The 16,672-nt window shown below is 36.5% G+C and overlaps 1 protein-coding gene across 5 annotated transcripts in view; it reads right to left on the reverse strand.

Moving 5' to 3' along the window:
* The window catches only part of DCUN1D4 (defective in cullin neddylation 1 domain containing 4), a 39,984-nt gene that overhangs the window by 19,403 nt on the left and 3,909 nt on the right, over window positions 1–16,672 (reverse strand). For 2 of the 5 annotated variants that reach the window (XM_068942909.1, XM_009681987.2), the window contains exons 2-5: window positions 11,725–11,795; window positions 10,704–10,743; window positions 4,596–4,625; window positions 3,190–3,304 (exon numbers count right to left, since the gene is read on the reverse strand). In XM_068942909.1, the coding sequence (XP_068799010.1) occupies window positions 3,190–3,304; window positions 4,596–4,625; window positions 10,704–10,743; window positions 11,725–11,795 (256 nt within the window). Of the gene's footprint in view, window positions 1–3,189; window positions 3,305–4,595; window positions 4,626–10,703; window positions 10,744–11,193; window positions 11,478–11,724; window positions 11,796–16,672 lie in introns of those variants that run through there. The other 3 variants (XM_068942910.1, XM_009681989.2, XM_068942911.1) reach the window with 2 other exon arrangements.

The following is a 16,672-nucleotide window of genomic DNA, read 5'->3' on the forward strand; positions in this document are numbered from 1 at the left end:
TACTTGAAAACTTTCTAAATTCAGGGAATAAGGTCTAGCCACCTACGACTAGTGTTAACACAGGCTGTTTGAAGAAGGCAGAATCAAACCAGCTAGTAAATGGCAAGAGAACTGAGAAAACCTCTCAACACTAAAGGGGCTGGAAAATTCCAAGATTATTACGCTCCTATTCTACTTTCCAGCATTAATAATATTATATTGACTATGTTTTCAAAACGTGGATTTTTCCACTGCAGAGCACAGGGCTCAATAGAGTTCACCTATTTTTTCAAATAAGTAGGCCCTTATGTGGTTCATACGCACAGCCAGAGTGAGTTAGACCTCTAAATCGAATTGCTTGAAAACACAACTTTCAGAAAAGCGTTCACTCCTCATCATTCTAAGGCCCAAACAGCCATTGTTGTAAGACTCCTCCCCTCCGCATGATCCCAGAATGAGTAGGATAATTTTTCAAGTGGGACTATTTGGGGGGGGGGGGGGGGGGGGGGGGGGGGGCAGAAGGCGCAGAGAGAGAGAGACATATATGTTACACTGCTCCTTTTTCCCTTCAGGAAAATTCTGCAAAACCCAGTAGTTGGCTAGAGGCTGCATAACTAATACACAGAACTAGGTAACTACACAATGAGGACTATACTCTCACCCAGCAGCTACCTTTACATGAAACTTGCTTTACCTTCCCTACGACTCTTTGTACTTCTACCTGTCATCAAAAAGCAATGTACAGAAGGTGACATTTTTGCTTAACCATACAGAATCCACACAGATTAACATCCCTTGAAGACTTATCCTAACGTATCAGCATGCAGCTTCTAGAAAGTCTCTCTCTAAAATGGCAGCAGTGGTAAAGAACAGGGCATAGGCCTCTCATTCCATATAGTGACACAACCCATAGCGTTGCTATCGTTCTCTGTCCACAAAGTAAGAAGAAATGCCATCAGAAATAACTAGTTCCGTCACAGCATGCTGCTGTAGTCATTCCTGATTTCAGGTTCATTTCTGCTTTACACTGAGAAACCTGACCTCCCAAAACCAAACACAACAGGCTTGAGCTCCGTCCAACAAACAAGCATGGAAGTAGGAGATAGCTTGCTCTTTGCCCAACTTGTTCACAGAACATTACAGAGGTATAAGCCAGATTTTAAGAAATTCTTCCTAGAAAGAAAACATAGCTCTAAGCCTGAGATGAAAGTTCAGTAAATTAATTCATATTACTAATCATGCTGAAATAAGAAGTGATAATTTCCTTGAAAGCTAAAACAAAAAAAAAAAAAATGAAACTTAGAGAAGCTAGGGAAGACCAAAAAAATCTTTCAAAGTTAAGAAGGAAGATGGACAAAAACTGGAATCACATCACAGACAGGGATATTACCCTGCTGTCCACAACCAGCAGGTCTGGTTTAACCTCTGCTTCTAGAAGCAGGCTGAAGTTTCTCTTTTAAGGAAGCCTTAGATGCAGTAGAACAAAGACTAGATCTCTTAATAATAAACTGAAAGGCAGATATAACAAAAATCCTTCAAATTATGCTTTCAAAAAATTGAAAGTGTGTTTATGTCCTACTAATATTGCTTAGAGTAAGAAATTAGCTTCTCATCACTTACTATTTTGATTAGATAAATCTGTATCTCTTGCTTACAAATAGCTTTACGTTCTAGGGTTTTTTGCTTGTTCCGTTCTACTGTCTGCATCTCGGCAAAAGGAAAGTCAAACCATGTGAACATCTCTACTGCAATGATAAAAACATTTTTTCCTCGTTTCACTTCCACACTTTCACATTCCATATCTTTGAGTAAGCTGTAGTGTCTCTCCTCTATCAGCTAGTTAGCTCTTAGATTTTATTACTTCTGAAAAGCAGCAAAAAATATTAAGAGGGTATACTGCTTTTTTGTTCTTGCTAGCACTGCATATGCAAAGCAATGAAAGGGAGAGTTGAAATCTTTTTTCTTCTGCATCAACTGATCATGTAATAAATTCCAGTGCAGTTACAGTTGTGCAACGCTATTTAACACAATGGCGTCATAGAGGCATAACCAGAGGCTTAATTTGGCTACCAGCAATTTTCTTACTTGTGCTAGTGAATAAAAAAGAAAGCATCCAGCCTAAGTCTGATGTTACAATCCGATTTCAGGCTGATAGTTATGAAAGAAATGCATCTTTTTACCTTTTCGAAAATACTTGTTATGGAAGCATGTGTTTTCTGAGTCACCCGTAATATATCAATGCAATAGAGCTCAAATTCTACTACGCAGTGGCAACCAAGCTTTCAGGTACATGTCACTGTCTTTCAATGACACAACAACAGCTGCATACTACAGCCCTTCTACTAACATGTGATGGCACCTACTGTGTGGGAGTTTACCGTCCTGTACTCTCAAGAAGCCCTGATTTTAGTGCATAAGTAATGACTGTCCTGCACACAAAGAACACACTGAATGATTCCTGAGCGACTGAGGCTGACTGAGCATACATAGAACGTCCAGCACTTCCAGAAGTGCCAGCTATGCAGCACCTATGCCAAAAGGATATATTGCACACGCACACAATTATTGTCCACTTGTGCTTGCGTTGCCCAGAGGAAAGAGGGAAGCTGAGCAGTACCACCTCAGTCACCACTTCGCCACTGGCTATAACCTTGCCTGGACAATCCTCACCCTTCCATTACACAATGGGTATAAAACCACATGACAGAGAGAGGCTAAGACTTCAGGTAATACAGTGGCTAAGAGTGGGCTAGAACTACATTCCCTTTTCTGACGGGCTATAGATTTAGCATGCCAAATCTACATGTTATGTGTGTGTGTGCACCCGTTTATGTGTATACATATATTTTATTTATATATATATGTATACACACACACACTTTATATATATACACATATATATATATTTAAAGATATTAATTATACTCCTCGAAAGCTCATTTTGAACAAACAAGTATGTCTATTTTTACAGCTGAGGAACCAAAGCAAGGCAAAGTTCCCTACAAGCTTTGTATGACTAGGGAAAGATGAATCAGGAATTGAGCCTAGATGTGCTTATTCATATCCAGTAGAACAATCACAGGTCACGGTTCCACACTGAGAATCTAATCAAATTTGAATATCATTTCCATTAGTATTTAAACACATGATCATATCAGCTAATCATCTTTAGATATTCCATCAATCTTAGCTCACGGTAAGATGACATACCCATCATGTCTACTTTTCTTAGCAGATAAATCATCTCCTGCTGCAGGTCTCCTCTTTTTCCTTGGAGGCATCACTTTACTAAAGCAGTCTGATGAACTGCAAGATCGAAGACTTCCTACAGAGGGAATTAAAAACACCAGTACAAGCAATGAAACTGTTGCAGACCAGTAAAACTGTGTCCACTAATAGGTGTATTACAAAGGGAAAGGGAGGGAGGAAGTTAATGGATTTAAAAATTACAGAAGAAATTGTTTCCTTTAAAGAGAAAAACCTATCTTACTTAAATCTGTTCACAGAAAACCATATAAAAGTTAAAGGCAAAAGCACTAGAAATTATACCACAGCACACAGTAATGCTAGTGCTACTTCAGTCTAACAAAAAGCAAGAACTAAAAATATCCCAAAGAAGTACTTCAGACCTCAGAGAGGCATCCTAATTTTCAGTATCTATTCAAATCAGAATTCTAAGATTCGTTCATTACTTTTTCAAATACAGATCTGCCCCAAAAACTAGAGCACCGTACCTCCAAAAACCAGAACCTTTTTATCTTTAAGCCCAAAGTTTTTTGTGATACAGAGAGCAAGGGGTAGGGAGGCTTTTGGTTGGATGGCTGGTATGGGGTGGAAGGAGTGGGGAGAGACGCTCAGCGACCACTAGAAAAAGAGTAAGTAGCTGCTTCATTTGGATTGGATAGTTCTCAAAAGGTAAAGTTCCACAAGCAGGAAAGAGCAAATTTAAGACAGTAATGCAATCAAATGGCAGTCTTTCCCTCCCGTTCTCTCAGCTGCACGCTCCTGCTTCTCCCTTGTCAGCTCCGGTGACTCTTCACTGTGCCAATCCTGCTCACCAAATCTGTTAGTTAACACAGCCAAAAAAACAGCAATTTTGTGTATTAGCACAAGAAAGAGCACAGGACCAGCCCTTTTGATCACAGCAAGTTGTTAAATGGGCTTTGCTGTCTCATAAAAGCAATAGGCTGACACTCCAGGTAAAATTTTGTCCTACTTTCATATACCGTGAACCATACGGACACCTGAAAAAGGTGTAAGAGGAGCTCAAAGAGCTATCAAGTCAAAGCTCTAAGTGTTATGCAAAGAATTTAAAAAGGAAAGGAAGAGAAAGGTGAGGTATAAAATCCAGATACAAAAGAGATGCCAAAGAAACTTGCAAGAAAATACAAAGAACTCCAGCATGCCTAATCTACCTTCTCTTAGCTTCAATAGCATCCATACATAGCTATGTGTTATTAAGATGCTCAGAAATTTATTTTTTTTTTTTTTACTCACAGCAAGAGAGGCAAACAATAAACCTTCATCCACTTTTTTGACACCAAGGCCACAGACTGAAGTGAGAGGCCCAATTCCCAACAAAAACTGATGGCTTACCTAAAAACTGATAGGCTTACCTATTCTTCGTATCTTTGAAAGTCTCTCTCCTGTCATAGGAGAAACAGATGTAAGGAACCTTACAGCCTCACACAGGCTTTGCTACATATATTTTACTTTAAACATGCACTGAAGCTATTATGCATACACACAGTATGCATATGAAAGTATGTATTTTTCCAATATTAGGCAAGATGTTCAAATCAGTTTTCATATTAAGACGAACTAATTTGATTTCAATTAATAAAGCTTTCCCACTTGGTATGTCTTCTTCGGTCTTACCTTTATTAAGAATAAATCTCTCTAGTTCAAGAAATACTCTCTCCAATTCAGAAATTTTTCCTACATATTCCATTTTTTTCAAATATAACCCCCTCTCCCCGCAAGCACCCTCCCAGGAAAGTATGGCCACACCTGCACTAAGACTATCTTTTAGAAAGAAAGCTTTAAGCATATTGTACATTCAAATTGTAATTTAACTGGTTAGCAACAAACCTCCAAGCATTATACCCCATCAACTGCTATCACAGAGTGATGCAAGATATGAAAACATCACAATGGCTGTTTCAGAAAAATACACTTGTAGAAGTACTGTCCAGAATATATTACAAAATGAAATTAACAGTCATGGTATTCTCATCTTCTCAACAATATCAGATATAGTTGAAACAGACTGTCAAAAACAAAAAAAAAAACACAAATGCTTTTTACTAAACCAGACTAAAAGAACCAAGGGAATCTAACCTGCTGAATGTCATTTGTTCCACCTTGCCATGCCTGCAAATTAATAATACTGCAGAACCGTATTCCTGCAAGTTACTTAAAGTGTGATCCTTTATTGCTCTTTAAATCAATTTCTAAAGATTCTGCCAGAAAGCATTTATCTGAAAACCTACACAAACTAAAAACACTTAAGATGACAGTAGAACTTAACAGATAGCTAGAGATTGTCAGATTCAGACCTACGAACAGCCAGACACACACTAAACTTAAATGAAAAACGTGAGCTAATGAACAAACACCTCATGCTGGAAAATGCGTATGAGCTTGAGTACTTGAATACAACCTGTAGCTATCTCCTTTCCTTTGAGAGCAATTTGATTCAATTGTTTGTATTCATAAATACTTTTTCTTTTTTTAATAAAAAGGCATTTAAAAACATGTGGCCATAGGTACTGGATGCTGCTAAAAAAAAACAAAAACAAAAACACACACACACACACACAGAGAAAAACCCAGCTTGTCTAGTCCTCCTAGTGCTTGTTATTTTGGGAAGTGGTTATCAGTTTAGCTTTTGGTTATTGGGAAAAGAAATATGCAAGGTCTCAGAAAGAAGAGAAGCAAGCGAAAGTTGGTTAAAAAAAGGTCTAGAATGGAAGAATTTTTGTTAAATCTGCAACCCCAGACAAACCAAAGAATTACACCTAAGAATTCCTGCATGAAGTCCTTTTCTCATTGAAAGACAGAATATTTTTAGGAGAATCTCCTAACTTCATTTAAAGGCTTAAACTGGTAATAGCATTCATATCCCAGTTCCTCCAGTGACTCTCATGAAACACTTGTGCCCTTTCTTGGTTTGAATGCATCTAGTTGCAGCTCTCAAAGTGCTAGGAAAGGGAAGAAAAGAGATAGCTCAGAAATTTTTAAGTGGCTATTAAATGCACATGTATCCCCACACACACAAAGACACCAAGAGGACAAACATGTTTCCTATGCTCTTAGGGATTTAAGATTTTAGTAACTGAGTTTTAGACCAAGTCTTCACTGCAATTTAATTGCTGAATGACCTATAAACCCCCAAAGAACACAGTATAAGGACATTACTTTGAAAATTTACTTTTATGATTAGAATCAGTATATTAAGTTGGAAGGGCAGTTATCACTTCCTTGTAACAAATTTTGAAAGTTCAACAGGCAGGATATTTCTATCTTATATTTCCATCTGAAGATTAAAATCTACAACAGTTTACTTTTTTTGTTTCAGGCAAGTTCTTATTTGATAGAAGGAATTTTGTGGGGAAAAAAAGTCTAATTTTAAATGCAATTTCTAGCTTAGCTTTTCATAACTAACTTCTCTTGTCACAGGCCTGATCACACACAGATGCACACACAGCTCCCTCTGACTTTGTCATACAAAGTTTGACAGGAACTTTACTTACCGAGAGTGGCTTCTCTGTTGTGATTATCTTCAAAGTTTCTTACTCCTGGGTCTCAACTCAAGACTAACAGAACCCTCCTGGTTCTTACTGGTTTTTTGACGCTTGAAACTAGCATTTGCAAAGCAGAGCCTCCAAATGGCTGCTGAATAGGCCACCATCAATCAAAAGCCTGCCGAGTATAAATGCTGTATGCCAAATGCTCTATTCAATTCTTTCAAATATGCAAGAGACAAAGTTAAAGAGAAATACCAACTCAAGAGCTACGTTTCACCCAAGAAATTTAAAATAATATGCAAGATAAGCGCCACAAGGGAAGGATACTCCTAAAACAGCAACAAAACTAGACCAAAAAAACAAGCAAACAAAAAAAACACAGAGTGGTCAGTAAATAAGAATCCTACAAACTGTCTCCTTAGAGAAGCGATTAACAGACACGTAATTTTCACCTTCTCTCAAGATAATGCCTGTGAATAATCTTGCTCTTCTGAGGCTTAAGTAGCTTGAGGGATGTTTCAAAAGAAAACTAATTAGAAACTGTGAATGCTGAAGCCATTGGAAAGGCATAGCTGCTCACTTAACGATGCAACAAGACCATCATGAACAGGGTTAATCATGATTTTTCAGAAACAAGATGAGAAAACCAACATGCTCATCAAAACAAACACAATTTGCAATCTTGTTATAAAAGCCTGTGTACCAAGAAAAACGTTATCTCCTCCATCTTGAACTTCACACTATGGGAAGTGTTTCAGACTCGCGAGTGTTTTCTTCTCTAAAAGGACGACGATGATAACAACAACAGAGTAAAGGCAAAAATTTTCCACAAGCTCCACTCCAAGGACAGCAGTGAAGGCTTGTTTTGCTGAAGACGTCATCTACTTATTTTAAACCAGCCAGCTGACAACAGGGAATTTTTACTTTAAAAAACATTTTATTTGGAATAGGTGAACAAGTCACAACTTAATAATCAAATCATAACTTTAACTATTAACAAGTTGCTAGCTCTGCAGTTCTGACATAAAAGCAACTGTTACTTCAAATTCTAGTGAGTCAGAATCTTCCAAGTTAATGCATGTAGATACTAGAAAAAAAGAAGCTGTTTTCACAAGGTGACTGTCTGTGATTGTTACCATTACATGAGGATGATAAGGCAAAGGTCCGTACCACATTTACAGCCTTATTTTTCACATATATACATACTGAATGCTAATGTTTTATGAGACTGTAATCATAATTGTGACTGGTATTTTGAAGTAAGGACTCTGTTTGCTGCCAAATCTTTGAAGGTTTTTGGAAAATGCTATCTTGTGCTCTGAGATTTAGGTTCTGGAAGAAAATCTGGATAATACTTACAAAAGACGTAATTTGTTTAAAGTAATTTAGGTATTCGGTATATTTATTGCTAGCTCTGAAACAATTGCTTTGAATAAATATATGACGCCATTAAAAGCTCATTATAAATGTTGATGCAAAGTTGAAATATTCCATTTTTCTAAATAGCTTCTAGAGGTCTCAATCAGATTTAAATATACGTATTTTTGAAGTCATCTCCAAAATAGGACAAACACGGTACTAATTTTAAAAAAGACACTTATGTCAGGGAAAAAAAAAATCTTTAAGTATCAGACTTGCTCCAAAGGATTCAGAGTATAAGAAAATCTGAGACAAAAAAATCATCTTTAGCTGAGTTTGGCAACATTGGAGGAATATTTTGTGACAGATTACTAACATGACTTTCAACTGCATTCTTGGCATAGGACTTCAAATAATACAGCACTTATGCGGTTCTATAAGTTATGTAAGAAAATAGGACCTGACACTTCTCAGCATCATTTGCAATCCGTAACAATGGAAACTAGAAATTATAAACTTTAAGCAAGTAGGAATTAAACAATTTGCAAAAGTAGTTTTCTTTAGATTTACACAGGGTTATCCATCAAGATGTTCCAGAAGTGTCAAGTCCCATGTGAACTAGACGCTCAAGACCATAAATAAAGGGCCTATTCTACACTACATACACAGAAGGCCAGAAGAGTTCTTTGCATTTGTCCTCGTATGAGGAAAACCCAGCGCACACTGACTGAATTCAAAGCTTGAAGTTATGCATGCAATGTGGCTTCATCTTTTTTCTGCAAGGAGATAAAATACAGGACAAAAGTATAAGAAACACTGAAACGAAATCAGATGATGAGGCGCCAAATCAGTAGCAATCCCTACTTTCCATTTTTATTTCATACTTCTTCTTGGTTTGGAAGATTATAATCTTCTGCAACTACTATAAAAATAACATTCCTTACCAGGCTTTTGTGCCCAAGCTCATTCAACGGACATGTTTAAGCTGTTGAAACAGCTTAATTGAAACAACACATGTAAGGAATAAGACAGCCATGAGTGTTGGAATAAAGCAGTTCATCAAAGACAACACGCTCAAACATCTTCCAGGCAAGAGAATGAGAGCTCTGAGATTAATTTCTTATATTGACCTTTAGGATCAAAGCGCCAGATAAGATATAAGACAAATTCCAAATACCTGAAGCATTCCTACTTTTTCTAATCAGTGACAGAAGGGACCTACAGCACTTAATGCTTCACAACAGATTTTGTGATCAACAGTAAACGAAGATTACAGAACATCTGTACAGAACAACCTTTCATACATGAAATCATTACGTATCTGGCTTTGCATTGACTATCTAGACCATTAAAAAGAAAATTCTGAGGTCTCCATCAGGAGATGCAAGAGGACATGAGTTCTAACACATGGACGTCCAATAAAAGCTCCAAGAGTCCTGAAACTACATGCCTCAACCCTCTTGTGCAGAGGTTTTTCATATACAAATCACTAAGCACATCAAGGGAAAATATTCGCTAGAACCCTTTCAGAGTAGGTCAAGATGGTTCAACTACGAAACAAAATCACCTTTCAGTGTAGGGAGGATGGTGTATAAGTCCAAAGTGAGCCCTGTCAGATCCCAAACAATTCAGTCTCGTGCATCTCTTCTCATAACCCTAGGCTGAAAGTGTGCTAGATTTATAAATGATGTCCCAGTAGTCTACAGCAGGAGCTGACATCACTCTACACTCTTTTTTTAGTGCTCAGGGTAACTTTTGCAAACACAGCTAGTACCTCAGGACTGAGAAAAACTGAGATAGATGGTAAGACAGATACGGTCAGTTTTAAAGAACTGTTCTGCTGAACGATCAGCGCTTGAAGCCAGTAAATTATTTTCCTTTCCTCATAGGTATCATGCCTGAAACAAAGATAAAGGAATTCAAGGAATATGCCAGTTCATAAGTAACAAGCCCAAAGGGGGTAACAAAAGTTGCAAGGCATCAAGTCACAAACCGCAACTGCTGGTGGATCAAGAACAGCAACGAGCTAGTAACAAGCACCTCACATGAAGGCCTCAAAACCTACGATATTTTACTAACTAGAAAACAGATTTGGAACCAAGAAACAACCCTCAGACATTTCTTGAAAATCTGCACAAGAAACAGGATCACGTTTCTGAATCAAAACTACTCGAGGAAATATTTGGGTTGTTTGGAGCACAGCATTTAAACTTGGCCACAGGCAACACAAAAACCGAAAGAGGTCTTGCTTCTGCTTCTTCTCACTAATGCTCTTTCAAGAGTCAAAACACTGTAACAACAGGGATGTCCCACTAATCTAATTGGCTGAGCCAAAGAATGAGAGAAGTTATCCATAAGGTGTTCTAAAGAACTTAGTACTAAGAAACAGCAAAATGATAGATATCGTTGAAACTTATGGGAGCTCTTCACAAAGTGAGAAACTAAAAGCATGAAAATTCATTTTGAAGACATATTTGAAGACATAATTTCAAAAAAAACTGGCAGTTAGCTTCTGAATTTTCTTTAGCTTTCTAAAATAACAGTTTCAATAATTATAGTGAGACTTCTTTTATGAAGCATGTTTAAATATATTTCTTCTATGTCCCTATTAAATACCTGTCTGGTGCTCGTCTTGACCAACGTCCTCCGTCAGATTCTGCAAAAGAAAAGGAACCATACAGTTAAATGATATAGCAATCTTCACCTCTCAGGGGTGTTTTTAACCTTTAATTGATATGCTACTGAATTCATCTTCATTACTTGAGAAACATCTATCTACGACTGCAGAGTATTTGTGTTTTCAGTTCATACTCATCTAAAAAGTTACCCTTGCAAGTGTAAAAAGTTCAAGGATAATCTGTTAAGTAATGTTAAAAAAATATTTTTGAACATGTTTGATCAAAAATATAATCAAACTATGTTTGAAGAGTAGAAATAATTATCCACTACGTGGAGAATTTCGCAGTGCTGTTTTAAACAATTTAATTAATAAGTGTCAGCATCAGAAACTTTAAATCTACCATGAAAGTGCTCTGTTCAAAGACAAACACAAAGCGCTCCCAAGAAAAAACACGGAAAACTGACTGCAATCTTAGAAACCAGTTACCCCTTTTTTTGGACAGTGCCTTTTCCACTAGATCTGCAGTGTACAGCCAGAAGCTGTATGCATAGTTCCTGCAACAGCTGCAATAAAAAAAATGTAAATGCACAGCAAACAAGCAGGGACAGTTTTCAAAAACTCCTGCTTCACTCTTCACATAACAGGACAGTTCGTTCATTCATTCAATGCATTTTCCATGACAACTATAAGGAACTGGATAGTGACGATTATCACCATTACCTGATATATCTGGGAAGCCTTACACACAAAAGCATCTATTACATCCAATATTTCTGTGAACACAGCTCAAACTTCGCTTTGACCCTTGGAGCATAATCGTTCATTTTTTACTACTACTACTATTTATCTTTTAATTCACTAGTTTCAAAACCCGCAGCCTTCCCTTTACTCATTCTCCTCCAATACAAAAAGACAGTAACAGTGTTTAAAAACATAATCATTTAATGATTTCAATCACAAATACATTCTGGACTGAAGCCCCAGCTATTCTGTTGAAAGAAAATGGCAAGTCGTTACCAGCCTATTGAGGGTGTGGTAAATCTTGTGAATATTTGCCAGTGTTGATAGGTGAGAGTTCAGTTGAAAATCTAGAGTGGGGAAAAATAAAATGTTATTTCTTCTGATTTCTGGCTCCAACAACTGAAATCTTCATACGTTTTGTCTGTTTAACAAAATCATCACACGTTTATAAAATAAAAGCTGAGTCAACTCTTTCAACATCGACATTTTCAACATAGAACAAAAGTCAGTAAATGAAATCTGCAGAAGAAAGCCTACCTATGCCTACCTAGGCCTTTTTTCTTAAGGTATGTACCACCTCCACCAAAATAAAATAACTAATTAATAGTTATGTTAAAAGAAACATGTACATATTTACAACATTTTTATATTCTTTTAAAACGAGAGTCATTATTATTAATCTTTCACACTACCCAGTCCTTCTCTTCCATCTATTCCAAAAACAATTTAATTGCCCTGTCACATTTAAAAATCATTACTAAAGACACTAGTTTAAGATCGTTTGTTAACGTGTGTGTATATATATATATATATATATAGACACACATACACACACACATACACAAACACACCTGTGTTTATACTAATTTCCTCGTAAAACTAAATGAGTGGAATAAATTTAAAAGTCTGAAATATGGCTTTTGTATAATGAGCCAGAACTCTCAATACAGCAATTGCTAAGATCAAAGCCTGCTAAATTCAAAATAAGAAGTTCCAACACCTCCTGAAAGAAGTCTTAAAATTACTAGCATACACAGAGATAAAACACTTGAGTTTGCTTCAGTTGCAAAAGTGACAGTCTAGTTTTTCCCTTACATTTAAATTCCGTATTTTTTACTAGAAATATGTCAGGAACAAAACTGTAAGAACTATTATTTCCAAAAAAGATCAAATGTGATCCAAATGTGTATGTGCCTCAGATCACTACTATCAGTTACCACATTAAAGCATTTCTTCCTGGGGACATCTGATTTGGCTTCCCCATTTGCTGATACATAACGTAAGTAACGTCAAAAACGTAACGCTTACATTTCCATCCTTAGCATTACAAAAAAAACGCTCTCAAAAGACACTGAAGATGACCCAGAATCTGGCACAAACAATAGTCAAGATTAAATATCAGATCCCCAGGACAGTAAACAGCACTACTATAAAAGTTAAGAAGTGTACCTGAAGGAACTGCCTACATAAAGCCTACTTGTTACACATTAACAAGGAACTCTCTCATCACAGTGGCTAAAAACAATTTCAAAGGTTACCTTTAGGAAGCGCAGGTTTCATTTCACTATGTTAACTAGAAAGAAGTCATCTCACTAATGTCACTCTCTGTTTCTTAATGTACTTTCACAGCTCATCATCATAGCACCAAAATTTATAGAAATCCAAAGTGCCAAACATGGAATTCCCAAACTTAGGTATACTCTCTCTATCTTTATTAATTCAAACACAATCCGTATCTCGCTACCAAGATACGGTAACAAGATCTTGAACAGGGTGCTAGATTTTTCTTCCACATTAAATGCTCAATTAAGTTCCACTTTTGCTAATCAAACAATACTAAGCAGAATCACGCTAAAAAAACCCAAGTGGAGTTACCTGGCCAACTATTCAATTCAACATGATAACAAGAACTAAAAAATAAATGAAAATAACAGGACAGGAGCCATTCCTAGAAGATCAAGATTAAAAATAAATGATTTTATGATTTTTTTGTTTTTTTTTTTAAACTGCCAGATCAGCTGAGCTTTTCAGAATATGAAAGACTTTCCCAGCTGCCCTAAGATCCACAAAGAACAGCCAAAGCAGTTATACTTTAAGTTAACAAGCTCAGAACAACGAGCAATTATTCTATTCTAACTTTAATATTAAACAGTAATTTTGGATGGTACATTTAAAAGTAATACACAAAATATTTTAAAACTAAGATTATGCGTAAGGTATTGCCCTTAAAATAAAATTCCTAGGGACTTCCAAACACATCATTCATAGCAGCATGTTTCACACATCCATTGGGAATATCCTTACAATTTTAAGCTGTTACTTAAAAACCAGTTTGCATGATCATACAGGATTTAGAGGGATTGCACAAATATCTTTTACAGTTCTTATCCAACAACCACCACATCTTCGTTCCACAAAAATGGTTTATTCACATGAATACTGAGGTTATTGTAAAAGAAAATAATTTTAATTCTAGAACAAAATGACAGTCCAAAGCACTCTCTCTCCCACAGGGTAAGCTTGCAAAGTAGGGATACTATTCAAACCCAAAAATAAGATTCTTTATTTTGGTTAATTCCAACTCCCAAATTTGCTTATGCAACTTCTCAGCTGTGCTTCCCCCTAGCGCCTATCTAATCCCCTTGGTCAGCCCATCATGCTCTTCGCAATCTTATTCCCCAGCAAAATCTTGCCAATTCAGTGGTCTGAATGGAAGAGCTTCAAAGCAGGTGAACTGGTCAGAAACTATTCTGTGCTTTTCCTGCAGAAAAGGGAAATTATTTTGTAGCAAAGTGCCATGCAGTTTAAGGAGCTGGGATCAAAAAGGAGGAATGCTACTTGCTTTGTGAATACTGGAAAGAGTATACGCTGGACTGTTTCCTCGGTTACAGATTTTAACAGGAGTGAGGTGTGTCTAACAAGTGTATATTTTTGTTGATTAACTTCTATTTTTCAGGTAGATGTTTAACTTATCCTTAACAAGAACTGAGCAACTAAAATTGCAAATGTCATTAAATATTTTGTGACAATTAAGAATGTAACAGTCCAATTAAAAAGCGTTGGTAAAAAAGTGTTGGACTGCGCTGCAATTCTGACGGGTGGCAATCGTGTATTGTCAAGTTATCCAAATAAAACCACAACCGAACACCTAGGGTAGAGTATGTCTGCCTATGTGCCTATATGCACACCGATAAGTAAATGCCTGAGCTAAAACTTAAACTTAATTCCTGCTGTCAAAATTATCACCTTAAAGCTTGCACAATATAGAAAATTTAAAGAATAGAATTCATTTGACAAGATTCTAACTGAAAAACAGCAAGAGCTGGAACAAACCACAGCTACTGGTTGCATCACAATCTACCAAAAAAAAATTAGCAATATATTAAATCAGATTAGTAGTGGACTCTAAGTTTCCCTTAAAAGCTTCTGGCGTATTTACCTGAGCAAGTGGAAAACCTATACAAACTCTCACAGTAAAAACACTTCCAGAGGTATTATATTAGACTGACATGTCATTTAAATACTACAGATATAACTCTGCATTAAAAAATTAAGTGTGCAAGTAGCTGTAGTAGTAGTTTCTGTGTCTGATAAAACATATCTGACAGATTTTAACTCAGTATAAATATCTTGGGTAATTTCTTGTTAGTTTTTCAGGAAACAACGAGAGAGAAAACATGTACTAGACAGATTCACTGCTGAAGAGTAAAATGTAGTGTTTATGCTTTTACTTTTATTAGTATAATCCTTCTTCAAAGAATAGAACTAGAGAAAACTTGTAATGATAGGGGAAATAATAGTTCAGAGTACTGACTCCTTAAACAGTTGTAAACAAGGTTTGCTTATCCAGAAAAATAATAATTTGCTCCACAGTCTACTGACAGAATTATCCTAACAATAAGATGATTTAAAGATTAAGGAACTTAGAAGTACACATTTGAAATCTAGAATTGGTGAAAGCCTTCCATAGCTATGTTAATGAAGGAGAATTTCTATATTCATTATTGAAAGTAGAAAACAAGAGAAAAATGTGAATCAGAAGGTTTATTTTCATTTATACAAAAACACAACAACGCACCCAAAAACAGAGATTCCCAAACGGCAATACACACCAGCAACTGACTCTGCTTTCCTGTCACAGAATTAAAACTCATTTCCAGTTTCTGCAACTGAACCTGCTAGGGTCATGGCAGCCTCGGCTCAGGCGTTCCCCTGGAGCCTGCAGAAGGCACAGCTCTCCCCATTCGCGCCGCAAGAGACGGCCTGACGGTCAGAGGAGGCAAACTAGGGCTAGAAAAGCAGAGTCTCCCCTGATTTGGTAGGGTTTAGCATAGGGCTTGATACAGAAAATAAGACAGAAAATTGAAGTAAATTCCAGTCAGGACAGTGAGGGCATCCAATTAAATGGAAAGAGACATGAGATGATCCATCCCAGCTTGAGAAGCGACCCAGCTTAGTCATGAGGCTGCAGAGATGGTGCTGCAGGCACGTTTCCTCCCATACGTGTGCACAAGGAAGAGCATCAAGTTCAGAACTACTGCTGATGCCAACGCTATCCTAACCCATACTTGCAAATTTGTGTACATTACTACACACTAGAAATGTTCTGAAGCAAAAATAAAGAGTGATTTAAACTATTAAAAACAAACAAAAAACAAAATGTGGTTGAAACGGTAACACATTATTACACGAAGAAACACTTGTACACAAAGGTTTACCTTAAAACGGTATGCTTTAAGTCAACTGCAACATTTTATATTACAGATAATGTGAGTGACTGATTATATGTGGTAACAGAAGGTTTTAAAATTACTACATAGAGAGGGAAAAAGGAAAATCATTAATATTTTCTCACAGAAATAAAACCTTATTTTATTTGGTGTTTAGCAAGTAACCTGACTGGAAGGCTTGTTTACAAATAGAGCTATATTGGTTTAAATTTCATTGAGAATTTTAGAGCAATTTAAGCAATGTAAAAGTTTACCAATGTTATTTTGGTTTAAATTTACGTTAAATTGACTGGAAACAAATTTGAACTATACTAAGCTATACTTTTTACAAAACTCTGCACACTAGTTCATATTTTGTTTCGTTTTTTAAAAAGTAACACTACATACATGCATTGTATGGATGTGAATGTTTCCTATGCTGCAAACGCTCCAACTTGTGTGCTGACTAGATATGTTCGATAAGTATTCCTCATGAAGATTCTTGCCACAATAAA

The sequence above is a fragment of the Struthio camelus genome, chromosome 4 (assembly GCF_040807025.1).
Source record: "Struthio camelus isolate bStrCam1 chromosome 4, bStrCam1.hap1, whole genome shotgun sequence".
NCBI lineage: Eukaryota > Metazoa > Chordata > Aves > Struthioniformes > Struthionidae > Struthio > Struthio camelus.